The following is a 23621-nucleotide window of genomic DNA, read 5'->3' on the forward strand; positions in this document are numbered from 1 at the left end:
GTTTTCTCTGTAACATGACAGGCTGTGTCTGAGTAACTTCAAGAGAGATAGAGAGAGAAAAGAGAGGCATGACTGTTTATAGCTGCTGTAACATAAGTGAGAACAGGAACCAACTTCACGGATGTTCCTCAACGTTAAATGTAACTATAAATGGATAAAAAGTACAATTTGTCTTTCTTTAAAGAAAAAAAAAAGTTAGCATAGGCAGATTGCTGTGGTATAAGGGAAAGAGTTGGTAACAGTAACTCTGCTTTGTTTGGGGCTGATTATATTTCTCTCTAGCGTTGTGTTTTATTGTGTGAACGATACACCATGTGATATTCACTTAAATCTGACTGAGGATGTATCCTAGGAACAGGAGGCATGCGTGGTGAGTGCTTGTGCCTCGGTGTCCCTCCCTTCCTCTCCTCTTCTCTCTTCTCTTCTCTTGCTAACATGCCATCATGTAATAGCATCCGTCCCTGCCGACGAACCAGCTCGCTCCTTAGCAACCTCACAGGAACCCGGGGGACATGTACAGCATGGCAGCAGAGGATGCAGTGTGTGTTTGAGAGGACGCTGAGATCCAGAGCTTGCTGAACACACGGGGGGGACGGAGCGCAAGATGGACAACTCCTCCTACAACAGCGCTCTATGAACAGGTAACTTGAGAGGCTTTTTCTTCAGAGATGTGTCAGGAGAACAAAACACTTAGTTCTGGGTTTCGGCACAGACGAATCCAGTGCCTTCTCTTAAAGGAGTTGATTAGATCAGGAGTGTATTACACACCTGCGCTGAGCTCTTCAGGTTGCGCAAGGTGCACATGATCTTCTTTTAAAACACTTTCAGCAACATGTCCAAAAAAAAAATGTGTCTTTCATTACTCTGAAATGCCGGGTCACAACTTCAGACGTTCGGTGAAGAGATAATAAGAAAGATAATAGACTATGCCTATGATTTGCTGTCTAAATAGTTTATGAGCTCTTGCTTCAGCTTATCTTTGTCCTTTGTGAATGCTTTTAAGCAGGGTGTAATTTTAGGGAAAGGGAGTAGATAAGGTTTAAAAATAAAAAGCACAGCACACAGCGCACAGGGATGGTGGATTGGCTGTTGTCCCACCCACACACTCCCAAACTCCCACTCCATGACAGACCGTTCACGCCTCCACATCCCCCGCTGCTCACAGCACAGCATCACTTGGCTCTCTCATACCCATACACACACACACACACACACACACACACACACACTGAGCAGGAGTACTGTGTAATTTTGTACTCTGTGTTCTCTTGGATGTGTTAATGTTTTGTAAATGTGTTTCTCTTACCTTCTTTTACATTTACTGGGAAATGATTACAACTCATTAGGTGCTGTACAGACTCCTGTTTTCTATATTTTTAAAATACAAAAATGATAAAAACATTCCTTTTTACATCACTCACATTACATTTAGTTAGACTGTAATAATAATAATAATAATAATAATAATAATAATAATTCATGTTTTTCAGTGTTTTTTTAGACTATAACCAGTTGAAGTAACACTAAGAAATTGTGAAATCGGTACCAAGTGAGGTTTCTTAATTACAGCTTTATTTATACACGTCGTTCAAAATCACTATATTTATCTACCTTACAAGATATCTACAGATTCCCATGATTACCGTCAAGACGGAGTGCAAATCGAGAAGTCAAACTTAGTTTTATACAGAGCTAACACTGGCTAGTAAATTCATGAAAAATCTGACGTTCCTGTTACTAAAATAAATAAATAAATGAACAAACAAACTCAGTAATAGTTTGTTTTATCTGATCCTCCAACCTATATTCTCAAAGAACCTCATTTCTCTCCTACTGCTGTGCAACATGCTATTTTTATCGCCGTGCAAGCTTATTAGCTAGCTAAGTCGACAGTTGTTGATAAACTGTAGGAAAAACGGGCCACTCTGGAAATTTTTCTCCCTGACGGCTGGATATTTTGCTCCTCTTCTGATCCTCATATTGTCAGACTCAGGCTTGTGTTTCAGAACATATACACTTTAATGAATATTACTCAATATTGAAGGTCTGCTATGTTAGGAATTAAACACTGTTATGCTTTTATTATAGCAGCTATAAACTTTCCTTTCTCTCTCTCTTGAAGTTAATCAGACAAAAATCGCAGCTTGTCATGTTACAGAGCAAGCGCAAAGTGTAAACTCCTCTGTCCTGAAGATGTCGGAAAACGTACAGCTTTACCTCCAACTATTACAAAGTGCTGACACTGGAGACTCCTTCCATCAATGTTAAATAAACATCTCCTTAACAACGATTACACGTTTTTATCCGTTTACGTGGCGCGTCCGCCATAAATCCCTGTGAAAGTTGTTACTATTGAAACAATAACAAGATACACTGTTAGAGCTGGTGTTAATAATAAAAAAACACCTGACTTCTGACCAATCAGAATCCAGAATTCAGCAGAGCTGTGGTATACTGAATATTACGTTACGTTACGTTATACAACAATTTACTGTCACTATAAAGCCATGATTTTGAGTCTAATCAGCAGAAAAAAATCTTACTGGAGGTGAAAAAGTGTTTCACAGACACTCAACACAAATGTGACTGAAAATATAACACATTGAGTCAAAGATAACTGTTCAGTGGTTAACTTGCATAAAGAGCGTACCCTTTATAACAGATTGCACGACTGTTTCAAAGAACTCGGCCAATAAAAATGTGTGAAGTGGGACAAATAAAAGCCCTGATATCCATTGAATGCAGTCATGTGAAAGTGAGTAATGGGGTGGCACTACGCCAGGAACATGAACAGCGCTCTCTTTAAGAAGTCACGGCAGCGGTAACGATGGAGCGGTGCGTCAGGATTGTGTTAGAGAATAGATGATGTGAGGCAGATCACTGGACTCTGCCCAGCACTCACAGGAAGATTTATGAGACAAAGCTGTTGGCGCAGTTAGACAAATGACATTACACATTATGTAAAGGTTGTTATGTGATTTATGCTAACCTGGAGATTTAACTCTAATTTATTTATTAAATGTGAATCAGAGCAGCCATGTACAGGACTCTCGCTAAAGTTCACTGCCCCCAGCTGGAGCTCGGTCACTGGGTAGAATATTTCTAAAATTTATTTTGTACTGTTAAATACTCTTATGGCTTAATTTGACATGATATTTTCATTTTATTGGCCAAAATTTAGGCTTAACCTGTTTTCACTGAAGAGGTTTTTTTCTCAACCGCCAACACACATTTTACATTTGATCCTCCACAAAGTAGCTGCATAAAAAGAGCTGCCACTGGCTTCAAACCTTAGATATTTAGTGTGAGACCAACCTTACAGAATCCACATTCCCATGTTAAAATTATTCTCAAGGAAACAGTTTATGTTTGATTAAGTCTTGTGCAATCCTATATTCCTGTCTGGATTTGCATCACCGTGAGTACGTGGAACCCCAGAACCCACCGCTGTGTTTTTGCAGGGTGTGTTGGTGTCATGGCATTCACTGGGCCTGAGCTGCAGTGGAAATGGATAGAGCTCCATGACTTGGTGTCACTGCGTGCTGTAGAGAGGAAGATTCACACCGCCGCCGGTGCTGCTGTCAGGCCGAGGCAGTGGAGGCTCCACAGTCGTCCCCGAGCACAACACTCTCGGCTGGACGAGCACAAGCTGCATTACGCCGCCTGGGACGGACGCGTGGAGCACGTGAAGGCCCTGGTGGACTGCGGCGTCCCTGCTAACTGCCCGTGAGTCGTCTAGACTTTTAACTTTGTGGTACAGTGGAAAACATGGTGATGTACAGGGTTGCCAGCTCTGCTTGCCCAAAAATCAACTCAATTCACAATAAAATTAGTCCAATTCCAAATATTATACTCTGACAATCCCAAAGACTGTATTGATTCTAAATTCATGATAACCATTCCTAAATATCATGTAAAGTAACTCGATATGAAACATTTTAATAAAGAAGCTTTTAGACTTTTTTAGACTTATTTGGCTTCCAAAACATTTATGTAATGAATTTAGTGTAACTTAGTGTAAGAAACCTTCAAGCCCCAACCCACACACAAACACACACACACGCACACACACACACACATAGGAGAACTGCAGATCTGGCAACGCTGGTAATACATAACATTTGGTTTATTTACCAAGTGCTTGTAATTTATAAATGCAGTCAGATCTTGTCTTTTGGACCATGTAAGATAAATAAAATAGCCAGGATTTGGAAGAGAAATGGACAAGTACAAGTACATACTGTTCAAGTATATAGTCCTCCTCAAAATGATAAAAAAAAAAAAAAAGATTATTTTAAAAAGTAAACTAAAAAAATTCAAACATAAAAGTGGATTGTTAATAAAAAGATAATAAAAGAGTACATTAGAAAGTAATAAAAATACCCAATAAATCCTATTTTTTGTTGATAAAATCCTGATTAAACAGGAAATAATCAGTTGGCTGATGATCACCTTACCAAGCTGATATGTCAAGTAGACATATCTTAACATTTGAAGATAACGCATTGGCATTTTGTATTCTAGTGATCCTCGCGGCTGGACGGCCATCCACCATGCTGCTTTCAGAGGACACCTCGCATTGCTCAGGTTCTTGCTTCACGCCAGCAAAATTGATGTGAACTGCCCGGATTTCTTCGGCTGCACCCCCCTGCATCGCTCCTGCATGGGAGGCAACAAAGACGCCACCGAGTACCTCCTCCAGAAGGGAGCGTCCCACGAGGCACGCTCCTGTTGTGGCCAAACGCCCCTCCACCTGGCTGCGGCTGGTGGGCACCTGGGCACGGCGCGGACGCTGCTACAACACCTGGCATCACCTGATGTGCTGGACTCTCGCAGGTGGACGCCACTGCACTGGGCCGTGTTCGGGGGTTGGGGAGATGTGGCCGAGCTGCTGCTGGATAACGGGGCTGAATTGGAAGGGCCGAGCGGAGTGGGCACGAGTCCCCTGCAGCTGGCTGTGATGGTCGGCAACGAGGCAGCCGTCAGGCTCCTGCTTCATCGTGGAGCTGATGCTAACCTCAGAGGTTCCAATGGGAGAACGGCACTACATCTGTGCGCCTGCTCCGCTGAGAAGAAGGTGATTTCAGGATTGAGTTTAGAGAAATAAATAATGACCCCATCTCTGGTCAGGTGGAGCGATGCTAGCAAGTTCTGACTGTAAAAAATACATTTTATTAGAGCAGGTACCACTCTCCTCCAAGCTTGTTTAGCTCTCTTATGAAGTTGCATGAGCAAAAGTTCAGAAAGATGCAGTGGCCAGCTTTACTGGGTCAGAGGAATGACATTAGCTTTTATCCTCCAAAATTGATAACTGTCTTCAGCTAGCAGTTAGGACTTGGCTATGACTGGGAAAGCTGTGAAAATTGGTTAAAACTCAAAGAATCATGACACCATTTTAGATGGAGCCCAGAATGAAATAAATTGGTAAATAAATGAAATAGCTACTTACATGGTTTTCTAACAAAAGGTAACAGAAACTAAGGTGGATTTGAGAAGAGAACCTTGAGGACCACCACAGGTGATTTCATAGTGCTTTAATGATATCTGTGTATCTAAAATACTCCAGAAATGAGTCCACTTGATTCATCAGCTTTCTATTTGTACTAAAAGTGTCACTGCCAAGTACTGAGTGTACACTCAAGGTCTCTTTGCCCTTTGGCTTTCGCTATGCTGTCAGTGCTTCAAGCCAAGTGCACACAGAGCAACAGATGGTACTTGCACTGGTGAATCATGAGGCACAGTTCCCATCTCCTTAGCATCATTTGATCTGTCCTCTTTCATTCATCCACCATTTTTCTGTTTCTTCTCGCTTTCCTCTCTCTCAGATTCTGCAGCACCTGCTAGCCACCGGGGCGAAGGTGTGTGTGAAGGACAGGGATCAGGCTGCACCTTTGCACCTGGCTGCTCTCAGTGGATCCAGAGCTGTTCTCCACCTCCTCATCCTGAACGGTGCTGAGCTGGAGGACAGGGACAGCCTTCACATGACCCCCCTGCATTACTCCACACTGAAGGACAATGCTGAAGCGGCGAAGCTCCTGCTGCATTATGGAGCAGACGTGGATGCCACTGAAAGGCTGGGGAGGACCCCGCTGCACCTGGCCACAGAAAGGGGACACTGCAAGGTGGTGTTTTCTCTCACACGTCACCATATGGGCTTTACACTGCAGTGTCTGTGGCAATACGAATCAAAATATTAATCACTAATGGTTAAGCTTTAAAAAAGGTGACTGTTGTTGATACTCAGTCATGTTAGTTCCTTGTCCACACCTTTGTAAGCAAAGAATTTTTTGTAACTGGTCCTTCCCAAATTTAGCCGAATACCCCTCTTACGGGGAAAACATACGCACTTAATGCTTTTTTGTGTTTCATGTCTCCAAAATGACCTAAAAAGCTGAATGAGTGCAAAAGCAAAATGTGTCCAGAGCACATGCTGCCACTTTTCCACTTACTGAAAAACGAGCTGATCCGCCAAGACACATGACAATGTTTTCTTCTTTAGGTTTGCATTGAAGCTGTGAGGTTAATGGAGTTAAAAAGTAATGGAAGTCATCCAAAATCCTTTATGTAATGAATCAGCCTGAGAAGAAAAAGGGAAGATTGAAGTGCAGGGTTTATTGAAACACAACCCATCCATTAGGCAAGTAATGTTCAAACACAGTAGTGGTACAAATCATCAAACGAAAGGGCAATTCTAAGAGCAGTCAAACACGGCGTAGCAAAGTGGTTACAACACAAAATCAAGGAAACCGGTTCTGAACTGGAGAGAATAGCAAGAGATGAACTGAAAGACACATGCTTGTATAGCGGAAACCAAGAACTGATTGCAACTCTTGGCATATTGACCTTTGCTGGAGGGGAGGGGTACAGTCCTGAATTATTGAGACACTTCATAATACTTGTTTCAAATGACAGTATTAAGATAGAGCTTTGAAAAATATCGGAGATGCTCAGTATTTATAAATTTTAGTTAAAAAAAAAAAAAAAGGAGGGCTGTATGTTGTAATTTCAAACAATCCTACCTCTTGTCTTGCTGAGAATTTTACCAAACTGGGCTGAGATACAAATAAAAACTGAAATTAAAAGTACAATAGATGACAGTAAGTCAAGTCTGTGTGCTATCACTGAAGAACTGGATGTGGTTTGAGGCAGATATTTACATTAAAGACCAAAAAATAGTTGAGTAAAGAAGCAAACGTCAGACACCAAAGATATCTTGGTTGATTAAATGGATTTGAAAGAAGAGGATTTGGTTTTTCTTTTAGGTAACCCTTTATTCATCAAATTTGTGTCTTCGTGCTTCGTGTCTGTCTACACTTAGATCTATATCTATACTTTATTCTCACAGGTTCTGAGTGTTTTGCTGGACAGAGGTGCAGATCCCACCATTAAGACCAAGTGGAGGGAGACGGCGGAAGACGTGGCGAGAACGCACAAGCAGTACGGATCACTTAAAGTGCTCCAGGAACACAGGAAACCTCCTCTGAGATCTCAGACTCTAGGCCACACTGTTACTGAGAGCGTTTGGTAACTAGAGCCGCGGTGTTAAATACGATCAACATGGACACCAGATGCCTGAGATCAGCTCCTGTGTAACATTACTGCTTTGTTGTGGTGAATTTAACTGGTGCGGATGTTTAAGCCATTTTTAACAGATTAATCTATAATTTATTGTACTGTACTAAATTAAAGAGGTATATTGTGCAATGTTTTTCACATTATGGAGTGTTTGAAAGTCTGACAGAACAAAATGGACGACATCATCATCATCATCATCATGTGATAGGTCTGTTCCTGTGCTAAATAGTAAGATAGTAAGATAGTATGCTCCTCTGTGTTGCCTATTATTATTATTACTACTATTATTGCGTACTATTTAGTACCGTAGTATGCGTGTTGACGTTTTCGCGGAGGGTTACACAGACTTGCGCAAGGTGCTGCGGTCAACCCGAGAGCTCTCGCGCGTTCCTGGAATCGACGTCACTGGAACTTCCGTTACAGACACATATTAGAAAGAGAAAACAAATATATCTAGTTTAAAAAGTAATACTGGTTAATTTTACAATACACACATACACGATACTGGTGTAATGTTGTTGTGAAATGTATTTATTTCCCATAACATGAGCAGAAAATTATTTGTTTGGATCTATTTGTTGGTACAAATGGAACGCGGATGTTTATCTACTAAGCTGAGTTTCTGTGTGATGCGGCAGGCGAGATACGTCACGAGCGCGTCACACTTCCGCCCTTAGCCGAGCACTTCTTTGTATTTTCGGTGACCGGGTTCGGCTTCGTACTTCGATGGAGGCGACAATGGCTTCAGCTCCGGTTCCTACCGCGCCGAACAGCGCTACGACCAACGAGGGTATTCTTATAGGCGATAAGGTTTATTCTGAAGTCTTCCTCACTATAGATAACTCGTTAATCCCGGAGGAAAAGCTCTCCCCGACTCCGTCTATGCTCGACGGCCTGGACCTGCACACCGAAACCGACCTCCGTATCCTCGGCTGCGAGCTCATACAATCAGCCGGGATACTTCTACGTTTACCACAGGTATATCAGTCTATCATGAATGCTTAGTATGTGTCTAAATCTGTTCGACAACGTAGCTGTTTAAAATGTCGGCGCAATGAGGAACCTCCATTACTTAGCCGACGGAGACAGGACAGCTCACCTGTATTCCGGCAAAGCTGCCTTCTTGATTGGCTACTACAGATTACTCACGGGTTGAACCACCAATCAGAGAGCGAAGAAGCTACAGCTGTCGCGCACGTGTGGCCTGTTGAACCAATCGCAGCACAGAAGGCGGGGCTTGTCTGAAAACGGGTGGGGAGAAAACAACGCAGCTAACAAGCTAGTTAACGTGGATAATTAGCTTGATACAGGTTGAAATGTCATTTATATAAAATAATGTGTGAGTTTTAAAGGTTTCCAGTGCATGGTGAGCATTTAACTAAAATATATACTTTTTTAAAACTTAATATATGTTAAATTATTCCTTAGGAATGACGTTTTTTTTTAGGTGAGCTAGCTACCTGGCTAGACAAAAACAAAATGGCGGACGTTGAAGCGTTCGGCTAATTCTTGAGGAAAATGAATTTGGATTGTTTTATATTTTACAGGTGGCAATGGCAACCGGGCAAGTGCTGTTTCATCGATTTTTTTACTCGAAGTCATTTGTGAAACACAGTTTTGAGGTAAGGAGTGAGTTAACCTGAGTTTATTTTCTCCTTGTTATTGGCTAACTAGGCCGTGTGTGTGTGTGTGCGCGCGCGCGCGTGCGCGTAACCACGACGTTCATTCTGGCGGCCATGTTGTAAAACCCAAAGTCCAAACTTACTGTATTGACTGTAATTAATTATTAATACTAAGTATATGTAGTTAAAGTACTTACTTGAATAAGAAAGTATTTTTTTTTAACACTTAAAGTCTCAGTATGGGTGAAAAATTTAATTGCAGATTAAAAAACAAGTGCATGAGAGATTATTATTTTTTCTTTTTTTAAAAAAAAGTGCATGAGGGAAGATTATTATTATTATTATTTTGTGTGTGTGTGTGTGTGGTTAAGCAACCAAAACCCAATGCAGGCTTTACAACATGTCCTACCAGTACAAAGAATAATTCAGAAATCTGGATTAAACAGCACAATATGTCATGATGTGTAATTAATTTTAACACAGATAAGGAATAAAGTGTGTGTGATGCTCACAGCGCAATATTGCCTCACTTTATTTTCCCTGTTCAGATTGTTGCCATGGCCTGTATCAATCTGGCCTCAAAGATCGAAGAAGCCCCACGTCGAATAAGGGACGTGATCAATGTCTTTCATCATCTGAGGCAGATCAGAGGAAAAAGGTAAGCATGCAGTCGCACTCTCACTATTTTCCTGTAACTGTTCCTGTTTGTTTTCTTCGTGCCAGCAAAACCTTTCACCTCGACAGAGTTGTCTTTGTTTAACATGTAACATCATCACTTTACATAAGAGAATCAGGTATACTTTAAACCTGCTAACTGTGATTTAGTCTCTGTGCTGTTGTTATTATTATTTTTTTATATAATATGCCAATTTGAGTGCCATTTTGTTTGATTTCTGTACTCTAAACCATTTTAAGGCTTTTCAGTTTCATCATCTGTCATAAATGGTAGTAAGAGCAAGATAATCGTCTGCTTACCTGCACACGTAAAAAAAAAAAAAAAAAAAAAGCATCCTAATCATTTAGAGTCATAACGTTTAACAGAGGGTTAATAAATAACTGGGTTTATAGATACATTAATAGTGGGAGGGGTGATAGGGCTGTTCAGCTGAATAAAGACTGTGGTATTAACTTGAATTCTCTTTTCCCTTGCAACCAACTAACAGCGACCAGCTACATTTACCAAAGCCTGGGTGATGTGGAATGGTACGTAGAGCTGAAGCAGTCGGCATGGCAACAGTGCGAGCGAGTGAGGCGTGGCTCTCCCCCCGCTCCCCTGGGAGGCGCCAGTGCTCTGAACGCGCTCACTGGGAGACTCGGGGACCACAAAAGGTTGGCCGCTGGTCCCACAGCGTCTGGCTCACTCCTGTAGCTCAGTTTAAGCTTGTGGTCTCTAACGCAGGTGATGATGCTATCTTTGTAGCAGCGAGACAGACCGAGAAACACCTCAGACATCACAGCTTTCACAAAAAAACACACCTTAGATTAGGGACGTTCATTTAAGTTCCACTCGACAGGGTCCTCAGAGAGCTGTTGATTAAAATTAGCACCACTGGCATCCTGTTAAATTAGCGGCTTATTTCTTTTCTTTCGTTCTTTTTCAGTTCATGGTTAATATCAGTGCATCCATGCAGGGCTTCTAACATCATTAACATTATCAGCACTTTTTAAATTCTGCTAATAAAATACATAATGCTATTTTAAAACACTAAAAAATAATAATAGCAGTAGTACAGTAAGCACTATAATGTTATTGTTGATGGTAATAACATTATTATCGTTGTTAATAATTAACAACGATGATCATTATGAAGTTATAGTAATCATTAGGTTTTAATAATGGCACCCTTTCTCAAACTTGTATTTAGTCCAAATTTAACCTTTTTAACAGTGAAATGTTCACTTGTAACTTATCGATTTTAAATTCCGTATTTTTTGTCTCCAGAAGTGGAGAATCTGTTTTTGTCCGTGAGAGCCTCTGCAGTGTTTTAGCACCATGCTTGATTATTTTGAAAGAGATTTTGTTTATTCAGTCCCAAAACTGCACCCCTATGTCTATTTAACCCATTTACACATCCATATATAAATATATTTATATATTTGTAGCTGTTTGTCTTGCACGAAAGTTCTGTCACATATCTTTTCATCTTTCCCTCTTATTAGGATTCTTTACGGCTTGTTAGGACTCTTAAAAGTTTTCCTATGATGTAGGTAGAGAAGTAGATTTCATGATACAATTTTTTAAATTTAATTCCTGTTCACTGTCACATGAGTGTTTTTATCTCTGTGGACGCTTTGGAGCTATTTTCCAGATGCCGGAAAATGGGGGAAATGGCTCCAAGTCCTGTATAAAGTTTTATTCACTGTTCCTGAAGGGCTGGAATTCTGTCTAAATGGCTTTTTATGTGTCTTCTGGTAGAAATGTCTCTCCCTTTATAATGTTACAGGGCTTCAGAGGTGTGCTGTTTTTGGTAAAGCTGTGATGTAAGAGGAAATTTATGTCTTAGTCTATGCGTCACTGTCACTTGTGGTAGGGCTAACAGTCTTCTACTGAAATTACAGGACTCAAAAAAAAAAAAAAAGAGAGAGAGAAAAAAAAGCAAATGGGCCTGTTGCCTTTAGTTGGTTGGAAAGGGGAAAAAAAAGCTACTTTTGTTTTTGCTTTGTTTAAACTGAAACAAACAAAAAGGCACTCTGGCATTTTTTTGAGACATAATTGGGTTGGGGAAAACAACCGTATTTTCATTCCTTTATGAATCAGGAGTGCAAGCCCATTGATACTTGATCAGAACTACATAAACACGAAAAACCAGGTGATCAAAGCTGAGCGACGTGTGCTGAAGGAGCTGGGTTTCTGTGTCCACGTCAAGCATCCGCACAAGGTGAGTCCCACATCACACACATCGTGCTTTCTCAGTGTTTCCTCATCACTCTACTCTCACACACGACACAGTAATAGCCAGCCCATTGTCAGGTTATCAAGCCCTTTGTGGACTGTTGAAGTCAGTAGAGCAGGAAGATGCTAAAATTGTGTGCAGCATAAAACCTCAGCGACTGCATTTGCCAACTTTAAACAAAACACACAGACGTAACAGTTGACATGTAGACGTCAGTGCATGCCCACATTCTCCACATTGACGTAAATCAGGTCAGGATCTGATGCACTTGTGGTTGGCACACCTGTGCCTTCCGACCGCTCCTTGCCGTGGCATAACCTGTGCTGTTGTCCGGTTTCAGATCATCGTCATGTACCTGCAGGTCCTCGAGTGTGAGAAGAACCAAACACTGGTCCAGACAGCTTGGTGAGTGTACAACCGCACTCTATTAGGAGCTCTTTGTGTAGTCAGCACTAAACCCTTTGCTCTGTACAGTTTTATTTTTTTCTTTTCTTTTCTTTAAATAAATAAAGTCTTTTCCCTATACCTGATGATGGAATTGTTTGTCTTCACTCAGACATGTCTTTGTTTTCCTTTTATTTCCCCACAATTTTTCTCTGTAATTTCATAAAACACTCAAACGGAGATCTCAGTTTAACTTTGTCCTTTCTCTCTACTCTTTGATTAAAGGGTAGTCCATGATGGTAAGTGTCATAAAGAACCTCTGAACTCTGCTCCTCCAACCACATGACCCCAGGAATCTGCCCCCCCATTGGCTGCCCGTCTCGAGACGGCCAATCCAGTGAGAGCTCTCTGCCCGAGAATCACTGAAGGGGGCCTTTTCCATCTGGCAGCATCATCTTGTTTTCTTGGGGTTATCCAGAAGGATTTGTATTTTTTGTTTTGCTACAAGACTTTTTGTCCCTTTTATTTAGTATAAATTCCACATTTATAACTGAAGTTTACCAGCAAAGCAAGTAGGTATTGAACAGTGGTATTTTTTTTCTTTTTCTTTTTTTTTTTTTTTTGGTAGTTAAATGTACATATGTATTGTGTGTTCACACTGATGTGGTTTCTAGAAATGTGTCTTCCAGGGATCATCCTGCACCAAGGATCGGTTTCCTTTTTCCTCATCACGTCAGGGCATGAGCTCCACGTCTTATAAACGTTTAGGCTTTAAAGGAGAAATCCGCCCTGAACAACTCTGTATATTTAACAAATTAACATCTTTCACTGACTTGACCTACTTTCACTTTGGTTAACAGTTTCCTCCGTTACCCACAATGCCGTTTGATTACCCGCTGATAGTGGTGCAGTGGGATTTTTGCTGTACCTAAAGAGAGCGATGCGGCGGCGCTTTAGTCTGTCCAGCTCCCTCATCTGTGCACTCTGCTCACAAATCAGCTTCCAAAGCGTCAACTTTAATGCTAGTACTTGTCATGTCGTAGCTAACTAGCCGAGTCGAGTCTCTGCCTTAACGTGTAGCTGCATTGCATTCTGGGACCTTCAGTCCAGAGATTGCACCAACTTCTCCACTACTTCTCCACTTGATTTCTCATTTATATGTCAGTGGAAAATGGTGAGTTTTTAGGAGCTGACAGTTGGAGGAAAAAAAAGACCAAATTATCCTCTATGGGTATATTGGGGGGGCAGTCGTGGCCTAATGGATAGAGAGTCGGACTTGCAACCCGAAGGTGAACCTGAAGGTTGTGGGTTCGAGTCTCAGGTCCGGCAGGGATTGTAGGTGGGGGGAGTGAATGACCAGCGCTCTCTCCCACCCTCAATACCACGACTGAGGTGAGACCCTTGAGCAAGGCACCGAACCCCCAACTGCTCCCCGGGCGCTGCAGCAAAAAAAGGCTGCCCACTGCTCCGGGTGTGTGTACACGGTGTGTGTGTGTTCACTACTGTGTGTGTGTGTTCACTACTGTGTGTGTGCACTTGGATGGGTTAAAATCAGAGCACAAATTCCTAGTATGGGTCACCATACTTGGCCACAAGTCTTTTCAAAATGTTTGAGAGATTTTTTTTTTTTTTTGGTAACTACACAAGCTCATCAGGGAGAGCACACTTTTCACAGTGCTAACAAAAATGCAACACCAACCTGCAAATTAGCACCAGAACCACAAATCATTCAATACAAATGCATTTAATATGTTTCAGGGTGGAGTTTTCCTTTAAGTAAAAGAGCCTGAAGGTTAATCTGGTGCCAGTTGTCTTTATCTGTGAAGTAACTACTTTAGCGGTTATTTCTGATGTTCATAAGCAGCTTCTGAGGATAAAATCACATCATCGTGCGTCATTCCTTAATGTATTCGGAGCGCATTGTAATCCTACAGCTTGTGTCTTATTCGACCTGTCTTCTATCTGGTAGTTAGCTGTGTATCTCAGGAGACGCTTGTTGGTCCGTTCTTTGGGTAGCTGCTGCTGTCCTAGCTGTGCTTTTGCTCTTTCGTCGCCCTTCGGCGCATGCTGTCGCGTGTCGAGTTGCATGATATCATCCGTGATCTGTGTTCTGCAGCCACCAGCTCCTTCTGTCTCCCCATTTCACATTATCAGCCTCATCATTTGCATTTGCCAAAAGGCAGCTCAACCCATCGTTGCAGGTAACGCGGCATCCGACGTTTCACGAGTCTCAGGCAAAAACAGATGGGATTGGACGCTTGCATCGTAGCTTATAGTTAAATTACCTGATTTGCATGAAACCTCTGTGATCGTAGTTTCTTTTAAAGCTCTTTGCATGTGCAGGCAGTAAATCAGGACTTTTTTTTTCTTTCTTTTCTTTTTTTTTTATTGGGGGGTGGGGGTCATTCTCTTTGTTAATGCTTGTGTCCAGGATTCGAGTGAACCATTCCAGTGTGAACACGCTCTCATCTGTTCTGCATGTATGTGTATTTAAAAAAAAAAAAAAAGAAAAGGAAAAAACTGCCAATGTTCATGTTCAGGCAGCCAGGAGTGAGAGACAGAGATTAAAGAGGGAGGGAATGGACAAAGCTAAACACGAGTCTCCTTAAACGTGTCATGAACACACTGCATCATGGGAAGAGGGATGTGGGGTATGTCAGGGGCTGGAGCTCAGGGAGACATCTGCAATGTTGTGCTTCACCTTTTGTGTCGCAGGAACTACATGAACGACAGCCTGCGGACCAACGTGTTCGTGCGGTTTCAAGCCGAGACCATCGCCTGTGCCTGCATTTACCTCGCAGCTCGAGCTCTTCAGGTACGTTCGTAGTCCATCTTTCATTCTCAGATTTATTTTATACATGTAATGGCACTATTGTCTTCTTTTACTATTACTCAACGGGCTGTTGTGCTATAACTTACTGCGTTCTTTGAAGAAATGGAGCGTGCTAAATATCTGGATGCTGTAGGTTTGTACCCAAGAGCTGAAGGGTTCTCTTTGAGTTCAGGTTTCTTCATGTCATCTCAGAGTTTCTCCTCACCACTCTCGTCCCTGGCTAAATCATTAGGGATCTAAATCTACATTCTGATTTCTGTAAAGCTGCTTTACACCAATACCTGTTGTTAAAAGCACAGTACAGATTGAACTGAATGTAGTTAATGCCACAATAACACTAGTTTCAATATGCAAATGCTGGACATTCAACACTGGTTTACCAGAGGAAGGGGTTTGGGTTGGGGTTGAGGTGTTTGTAATTTGCAGTCATTGGTTTTTTTACATGAAGGGAAGTCTATTAAAATTTATTTATTAAAATTGGGTGGCTTGTTTAGTGAAACCGACGTGACCTCATGATTTCCATTGCTTTTTGTAATGCATTAGAGTAAACTGCATAAAACAGAAATGGAAAATTGGTTACAGCACATACAGAATAATAGAAGGCATGTAAGGAAACAGCATAAAATATTCACATACAAGTGCTGATTGTGACTGTGAATGTACCAGTCTTTAACATGCACGTCCCTCGGTCCATCTCAGATTCCTCTTCCAACTCGGCCGCACTGGTATCTCCTGTTTGGAGCCACAGAGGAGGAGATCAAGGACATCTGTATCACTACTCTGAAGCTGTATACAAGAAAGAAGGTACACACTGCCTCTTTCCCAAGTCTATTATGACTCAGAGTGTTTAGATGACTTTGTCCTGACCTTCACATTCATAAAGATGCAAGTTTAGTTGACTCTTTGTGGTGTCATGTTCATGTTTTCACGCTGTGTATTGCTCACGTCCTGTTTGTGTGTTCTGCTCTCAGCCAAACTACGAGTTCCTTGAGAGGGAGGTGGAGAAGAGGAAGGTGGCTCTGCAGGAGGCGAAGCTGAAGGCCAAGGGGCTGAACCCGGACGGAACTCCCGCGCTCTCCACGCTTGGCGGCTTTTCTCCTGCATCTAAACCAAGTACGACCTACGAGTCTTCGTTTTTTTTTTAACGTGTTTGTTCAGCTGTGCCGGAACTTTTGAGTGCTGACGTTGCGTTTGTGTTGATCCTGCAGGTTCTCCCAGTGTGATGAAGGTGGATGAGAAATCTCCAAACCCTCAGCTGCTCAAAGCGGTGAAGAAGGAAGCCGAAGATCGGGCACAGGGCTCCAAGAGTCCTCACAACGGGTGAGTGTGTTCAGGAAGCTCTGTCAGGTAATTTGTCTTATTTTTTTTTTTTTAAAAAAAAAAGTACATTCAGAAATAACTTACAAATTGTTCTGTCTCAGGCTCAGGAAGGAAAGTAAACTTGGTCGGAACAGTCGGAGTGGGAGCCGCTCTCGCTCGAGAACACGCTCTCGGTCCAGATCACGCTCTCCAAGACGACAGTGAGTACCGTTTTTAACTGCAGCACAACACATCACGCTCACAAAGCATCACACACCTGGAGTCCATGCTCCCATTCTAACCCTTTATTAACATGTATGATTTACATCAGGTCATATTGCTCCCTGCTAGCATAGTTATGCTAATTAAATAATACAATTTAGTTGTAAAATTTGATTATTTTTTTATTATCCACAAGTTTGATCTTTGTGGCATATTTTTGAAAGTGTGTATGTTTAAGAAGTCTTTTCTCTCTCAGCTACAACAGCAGACGCAGTCGCTCGGGTACTTACAGCTCGCGCTCACGCAGCCGCTCTCACAGCCGCAGCCCGTCTCCACGGCGACACTCTAACCATGCCGCCCCGTCTCCTCTCCTGCCTCACCTCAAAGCCAAACAGCGCTCGGACGACCTGAAGCTCCACTCTCGCCACGGACACAAGAGGAAGCGCTCGCGATCCGGCAGCAAGCCGAGAGACCGAGAGAGGGAGAGGGAGCGCGAGAGGGAGCGTGACCGCACCTCCGCCGACCTGACGTCTAAAAAACACCGGCACGAGCGTGGAAGCGGGAGCGGAGGGCACCACAGAGACCGGCGCGAGAGATCACGCTCGTACGAGCGCTCTCACAAGAGCAAACACCACAGCAGCAGCAGCCACTCGGGCCACAGCCGCCATCGCCGCTGACCCCGACCGGCTCCGCCCGCGTGCTGTGTTTGACCATAAATTCCCTCGTTTTACATTTTATTCCTTTTTTTCTTTTTTTCCTTTGTCTTGGCAAACCTTTTAGTTGAAATGTAAAGTGAAGGACTGGTACATATTTACAGTGTAAAGACTGAGATAAATGCTAATGTATTACAGAGAATGCTTTGATTTATAAAAGCAGCCTTTTGTTGAACAGTTGGGGTCGGGACGTTGAGGTGTCACTAATTTAAATGAACCGTTCAGGAAAGACATCAAGACTTTGCATATACATATATTTACAGAGGACATTTGCTCTACAGGTGGAATAGACCATATTTTTTTACAGCGAGATGCAGACGTTTCATTTTCTTCAATCGTGGTGAATTTGTTACACTGGTTTTAGTCTGCACATGTTCATCTTGAATTTTTACTCAATAAAAAAGTGACTTATTCTACTGCATGTGGTGTCCTGTCTTTACATGAACACCTCCACTGGGGGGCACTTTCTCAGTTTCACTCGCCTTTATACAGTGAGTAGGACTGATTTCACTGAAATCACATGTTTCTAGCAGTAACAGATTTCTAACTAAGGCGTTTAGAGTCCTGTCAGTGCTTACTCAATTACAAAATTAACATCCAAATCAGCTGCTTGTTGAGAGAATGTCAGTGGTTTTCAGTGATACGTAAGGAATAAAACTCATCCTGTTACGGGAAAATAATCAGTGATGGTGATGTGATGAAGTGGCGTTACTGTCACCACCCTGAAGTTGGTTATTTTCCTATTACAGCGTGTCCTGAAGTGTTTTTTTTATTTCTTCCCCTTTTATTTCGCAGCAAATTGCCAATTGACTAATGGCGTCACACTTTTTATCCCTTTATAGTTAGAGTTAAAGTTGTGAAACATCCATGAAACAGGTTCTCACTTATAAGCAGCTATAAACAGGTGTTGCAGCAGTAGCAACATTCCATCATCATACAACCCAGGTCTAATCTGAATCACAAAATGGTTAGTAAAGTCTAAAAACAATGCTGCAAAATAGTTTACATATTATAAATAATAAACATATTAGTTTAAATATTACAAATAAGGCATATGATAGCTGGACAAACAACTCACCATTAAAAGGTGTGCCAGCATTTACTGGATGACTAAAATATGTGAAACAATCAAATTTAATTTAGAAATTTGAAAAAAGATGTGCTCCAGGATTCAGATTTGTAAAATATAGAATATAAAATCTAATAACAATACTGATTGATTTTTATATATATATTGATATATGATTTTTATATTGATTGATATACAATAAGATTACTTGTGGCACAAAAATCGAGTTACTTCTGAAAGCAATCAAGAACATAATCCTCTGATTTATTCCTTTCAGCATGTTGTTAGAATATAACTATCCCTCAGTGAGTTTTATTCACTTCATCACCCCGAGCAGCAGTAGCGATAAGCTCATGACGTGCTGTTGCTCGGCCAGCAGAGGGCACCACTGCACTGCACCGCCGCTTGTTATTTGTTTCTGTTTGTTCCTGTTTGTCAGACTGAGGTCAACTCTGTGCTCATTGGCTCCTGCTGTGCTAAATGACGTCACCCTCAATTGCTAACCCAAGCAGTGAGAGCGTTATCAGATGTATGGTTTTATCCCAGCTTTGTGTTGCTGAGATACAGTTCTTACGAACAAGAGAATGCTCCTGTCCCTACAAGCCAGCATTACACAAAATACCTCCACCAAATGAAATAACTGCTAGTAATCTCTTGTGTTTGTGTTCTGTGATGTATGAACATCATAAATAACCATTCGCTACATGATGAAGTCATTATCACTACCACGAAGCACATTACCTTCTGCTTAAAGGAAAACTGAAACATTAAATGTGAATATATCGAGATATTTGTGATTATATATGCATTTATTAATTTCTGGTGCTAATTTGTTGGCTGGCGCTGTATGTTCATCATTCCTGTGAGAAGTTTACGGTTTGTTCTAACACACGGGGGAACAGCGTTATTGCTGGTGTATAATAAAAGGGGGAAAAAATCAGCAGGTTCTCTGTGAGCTCCTAAAAACAAAACAGCTTCTTTTCTCACTCATTTTCCAGCGTCACATTAATGAGAAATCCTACACAGAATCCTACAGTGGAGACGTTGGGACAAATGCTGGAGTCAAAGTCCCAGAATGCAATGCAGCTACAGGACAGCAGAGACTCGGCTCGGCTAGTTGGGATGACTTGTGATTATTAGCAGTGTTAGGATGAGAGGTGAAGCTTTGGAGTAGATCGACATGTCGAAGAAACTAAAAAAAAATCTCAGAATTTCATTCTAAAATAAATCTTGGACACAGTAAAGATGTTAATTATAAAGAAGGTGCTCAGGATGGAGTGTTTCTTTATCACGGGTCTTTGCTCCATGTGAGTTCTGTGAGTGTCTACACAGTTAATAAGAACGCTCTGCTTTAAAAACACCTTTAATGTGTGATGATCAGACTGTTCCTAACAGCTCGCACGTCTCTCATTCCTCTCCTGTGGTGCTCCTACACTCAGCATCTGGCTGCGATTTACACACACACACACACACACACACACACAGCTCATGTTTTCATTTAAACGCTTATCTCTTTCTCTGTGTCTCTGCTTTAAATTCACACACGACCCCGAACGTGGTTTCTCTCTTTTCCGACTCTGCGGCCTCCCAGCAGCCATAACCGACCTTTAACGATCTTCTCTTCACGCATTATGATCCGACGTCTTGATCTTTTCTTCTCCTCCGCTTCCACATCTTCCGACGCTCATGCGCTCCCACTCTTTCCCTCGTTTAACAGAAGGCTGGTGGGAGGCCGTCGTTCCTGCTGCCCTGTACGGCAGTCTTCCTCTCCCTCCTCCGCTGTGTCAGAGGACAAGAACACAAGCACCATAAAACCTATCACGTCTCTGTGTGCCTTACTCTCCCACACACACACACACACACACACATACACACACACGGCTCTCCATCCTTCTGTGTGTCTGACGCTCGGGGCTCAGGACGCCTACGTGAGGTTTTATTCACCGTTTCAGACACTTTGTTCTAGCACACGGATGAATCGCACAGATGCACAGTGCAGAGGAAGCTCTAAAATATAAACCTTTAATACATAAAAACACTCCGTATTCATATCGATTCCACCCCGACACAGTGTGAAGCTCTTTACTGGGAGTCTGATTCGACTGGACGATATCTAAAAATAGTTATTCCTTTTGTACAAAAAAGCAATCTGTGTGATCTGATTCTGATTAGTCAGAATGAATTGGTGTTGATTAGTTTTCTATAACAGCAGCTCAGACAGTAGTAGCAGGTTTATATTAATGCACTTGTTCTAATACATTATCGTTTCTATAGTAACAGCTCAGTCTCAGTGGACACTCCATATAAACAGACTAAAAAAAAAAATGTGTGTAATTGTTGATATGGTTTAATAGTTTTTTTGTAAAGAGACTTTTGTTTAACATTTGTGGAAGGAGTCTCCAGTGTCAGAGGTAAAGCTGTAATTGAGTTTTCTGACATCTTCAGGACGGAGGAGCAAACATGACAAGCTGCGTTTCTTTTGTCTTATTAACTTTAAGAGAGAGACAAAAGTGAGGCTGGAAAAAAGAAGGAACAACTCTTTAGAGCTGCTGTAACAAGTGAAGTATATTAGATGTTATTCAACATTAAATGTAACTTTAAATGGATAAAAAGTATGATGTGTTCTTTAATTAATAAAAAAATATATATATAAGCATTAGAAAATCACCGTAGTATGAGAGGAATAAAACACTTTGGGATGCGCCGTTAGAGGAGAATAATTAACGTTATGGTGGTACTGATAACTCCGCTTGATCACGCCACCCTGTTGTTGTTGATTATTTTTCTATAACACCACAACCTGAAGTGTTTTATTCCCTACTCAAGAAAAAAAAGATGCACACACATCTTTTACCTTTAGCATTATTCCATTTCCCTGATTATCCCCACACACACACACACACACACACACACACACACACACACACACACACACACACACATGCAGCATTAACTGTTTGCTGGGTGTTCATGGGTGTGTGAGCAGGAGGAATGAAGGAATGCTGCTTAATCACACACACGCTTCTCATCTCTCCTGACGTATGTACATTCCAGCTCGACAATGACCCTCATTTATGGGAAGGGTGTGTAGGCCTGCACTTTGGTGCACATGTGTTTGTGTGTGTGTGTGTGTGTGTGTGTGTGCACACACTCGCTCTTTGTCACATACTCGATTCACATCCAACTGCAAAGTCATTTCCCCCCTGAGCCTTTTCTCACATCATCCTGCACCTCGCCAACATGATCATAAGCCAATCTAATTAACGCACAGAGCTCGTCTCAGAGCTTCCTGAACAAAGAGTGTTTTTCTACATACACAAGCCCGGGGTTTCCTCTTTATACACACGCACGCACACAGGTGCCAGGGGTTCCTATTCCTCCTGCGTCCTCACACACGCGAGGTCACCACAGTGCTGTTACGATAAGCAGAACTGTGTGATGCGTGTTCATGCTCCTGCTTCTGTTTATAACGGCTTGTGCTTTTATCAAGTGAAACATCTGTCCTGTTTAAACATCACACCTTACTCTGCTCGTAAACATCACACCTTACTCTGCTCGGACCTCTGCTCCTGCTGGACGTCACGTGGAAACTGTCACACTGGAAACTGTCAGAAAAAAAAAACACAAACTTACACTATCAGATAAAGCACTGTTTTTCTTTAAGCTACTCAGAAGAACAAATAAAAAGTAACGTAGCTAAAAAACCTGAAGTAAAATACTGTCACTTATACTGATGATTCAATTAAAGCACAAAATAATCATGTGAATAACTACATGAGTTAAAGTATCTAGTGAAAACCCACTCAAGTAGCTCGTGATTAAATGTACACGATGCTCCTGGCGTCACAATATCATCATCAAAACAGAGAAGAGCGCTCACACACTCCGTGCAGACGACAGTTAAAATGTTTAAATGGCGGAATAAAAATACATAACTAGAAATTGAGTCAACAGAACAGGAGTGAGTGAATGACTCAGAGATTATTTCCCCACTGATGTGTGATCAGAGATCAGAGATGACGATGAGGCTCATGTTTAAACACCGCAAGTGACTTTTACCTCTGGTGATGAGACATTTTTACGTTTCTGCTCCGCTCTTCCACCCCCACATCTTTTATTTGGAAACTGGTTAACGAAATAAAGAAAGGGTGTGACTTATTCCTGTATAACAACACAGCTCGGCCAGTGCTTCCAGCTGTAACATGATCTATAGGTTTATATTAAAGTATTAAAGCACTCATTCTAATATGTTATTGTTTCCATAGTAACAGCTCATATACAGGGATGCTCCACATAATCTAAGAATAATAATAATATTATTTTAAAAAACATATAATTGTTGATGTGGTGATGTTTTTGTTAGGAGACATTTATTTAACATTTATGGAAGACGTCTCGATTTGTAGCAGTCATAGTGCTTTGTGCAAAGTTTCCCAGAGAGAGAGAGAGAGAGAGAGAGAGAGAGAGAGAGAGAGAGGGAGACAGAGAGAGAGAGAGAGAGAGAGAGAGAGAGAGATGCTGAGGGAACCACTGTTTATCATTGCTAGAACAGGAACTAATTTGCCCCTCAGACATTCCACATCACTGAATCTAACTATAAACCATTAAAATGTGCGACGTGTCGTTCATTTATAAACCGAACACTGTAATCCCTGGCAAAACGCTGTGGTATAAGTACAGAACAACACATGAGAGACAGTTATATGAAAATAATCCATTTCAGGGTGGTAACGGCACTCCGCTTCGCGTTGGGTCTTATCACACCACCCCGGTGTGGATTATTTTCATATATCCACACTGTCATGTGTTATTATCATGTGTTGTTCTTAACATTAACTTAACATTTTCGGAGCATCATTCTACTTTGAAGTGTGATTTGTTGCTTGCATAATCGTAGAAAAACACTCTCTACACAGATTTTCCCTCGCTACAGCGGCTATCTAACAGCATATCTTAGAAAGTGATGAATTCTAGACAGGAATTTAGGCATACTGGGAAAAGGTTTAGACT

The 23621-nt window shown here is 41.6% G+C and overlaps 4 protein-coding genes across 7 annotated transcripts in view; 3 read left to right on the top strand and 1 right to left on the bottom strand.

Moving 5' to 3' along the window:
- Window positions 1–576, top strand: part of veph1 (ventricular zone expressed PH domain-containing 1) — a 107906-nt gene extending 107330 nt beyond the window's left edge. Inside the window, exon 14 of the mRNA XM_026927189.3 lies at window positions 453–576. Within this exon, the coding sequence (XP_026782990.1) occupies window positions 453–488 (36 nt within the window). The 3' untranslated portion in view covers window positions 489–576. The remainder of the gene's footprint in view (window positions 1–452) is intronic.
- Window positions 504–7718, top strand: ankrd67 (ankyrin repeat domain 67). Its single transcript, XM_026927195.3, has 5 exons — window positions 504–641; window positions 3462–3726; window positions 4525–5077; window positions 5826–6122; window positions 7346–7718. Exons 2-5 carry the CDS (start codon window positions 3476–3478, stop codon window positions 7526–7528), a joined length of 1284 nt encoding a protein of 427 aa, XP_026782996.3. The 5' UTR covers window positions 504–641; window positions 3462–3475; the 3' UTR covers window positions 7529–7718.
- Window positions 7719–8047: 329 nt separating this feature from the next.
- ccnl1a (cyclin L1a) lies at window positions 8048–17963 on the top strand. Of its 4 annotated transcripts, XM_026927192.3 has the most exons (11): window positions 8207–8553; window positions 9123–9197; window positions 9746–9855; window positions 11956–12076; window positions 12432–12496; window positions 15191–15290; window positions 16008–16112; window positions 16280–16421; window positions 16517–16628; window positions 16730–16828; window positions 17086–17963. In XM_026927192.3, the coding sequence occupies exons 1-11, from the start codon at window positions 8302–8304 to the stop codon at window positions 17504–17506; spliced, it is 1602 nt and encodes a 533-aa protein (XP_026782993.1). In that variant the 5' UTR covers window positions 8207–8301; the 3' UTR covers window positions 17507–17963. The 4 variants fall into 4 exon arrangements, 3 of the variants coding, with proteins under 3 accessions (XP_053090958.1, XP_026782993.1, XP_053090957.1); XM_053234982.1 differs by lacking the exons at window positions 8207–8553; window positions 9123–9197; window positions 9746–9855 and adding an exon at window positions 10361–10526; XR_004578328.2 differs by lacking the exons at window positions 16280–16421; window positions 16517–16628; window positions 16730–16828; window positions 17086–17963 and adding an exon at window positions 12761–12774 and having other exon boundaries at window positions 8048–8553; window positions 16008–16047.
- Window positions 17964–21525: 3562 nt separating this feature from the next.
- Window positions 21526–23621, bottom strand: part of lekr1 (leucine, glutamate and lysine rich 1) — a 100446-nt gene continuing 98350 nt past the window's right edge. The window contains exon 14 of the mRNA XM_053234981.1: window positions 21526–22216. The gene's annotated coding sequence lies outside the window, so the exon portion shown is untranslated. The remainder of the gene's footprint in view (window positions 22217–23621) is intronic.

Source organism: Pangasianodon hypophthalmus, chromosome 6, assembly GCF_027358585.1.
Source record: "Pangasianodon hypophthalmus isolate fPanHyp1 chromosome 6, fPanHyp1.pri, whole genome shotgun sequence".
NCBI classification, from domain to species: Eukaryota; Metazoa; Chordata; class Actinopteri; order Siluriformes; family Pangasiidae; genus Pangasianodon; species Pangasianodon hypophthalmus.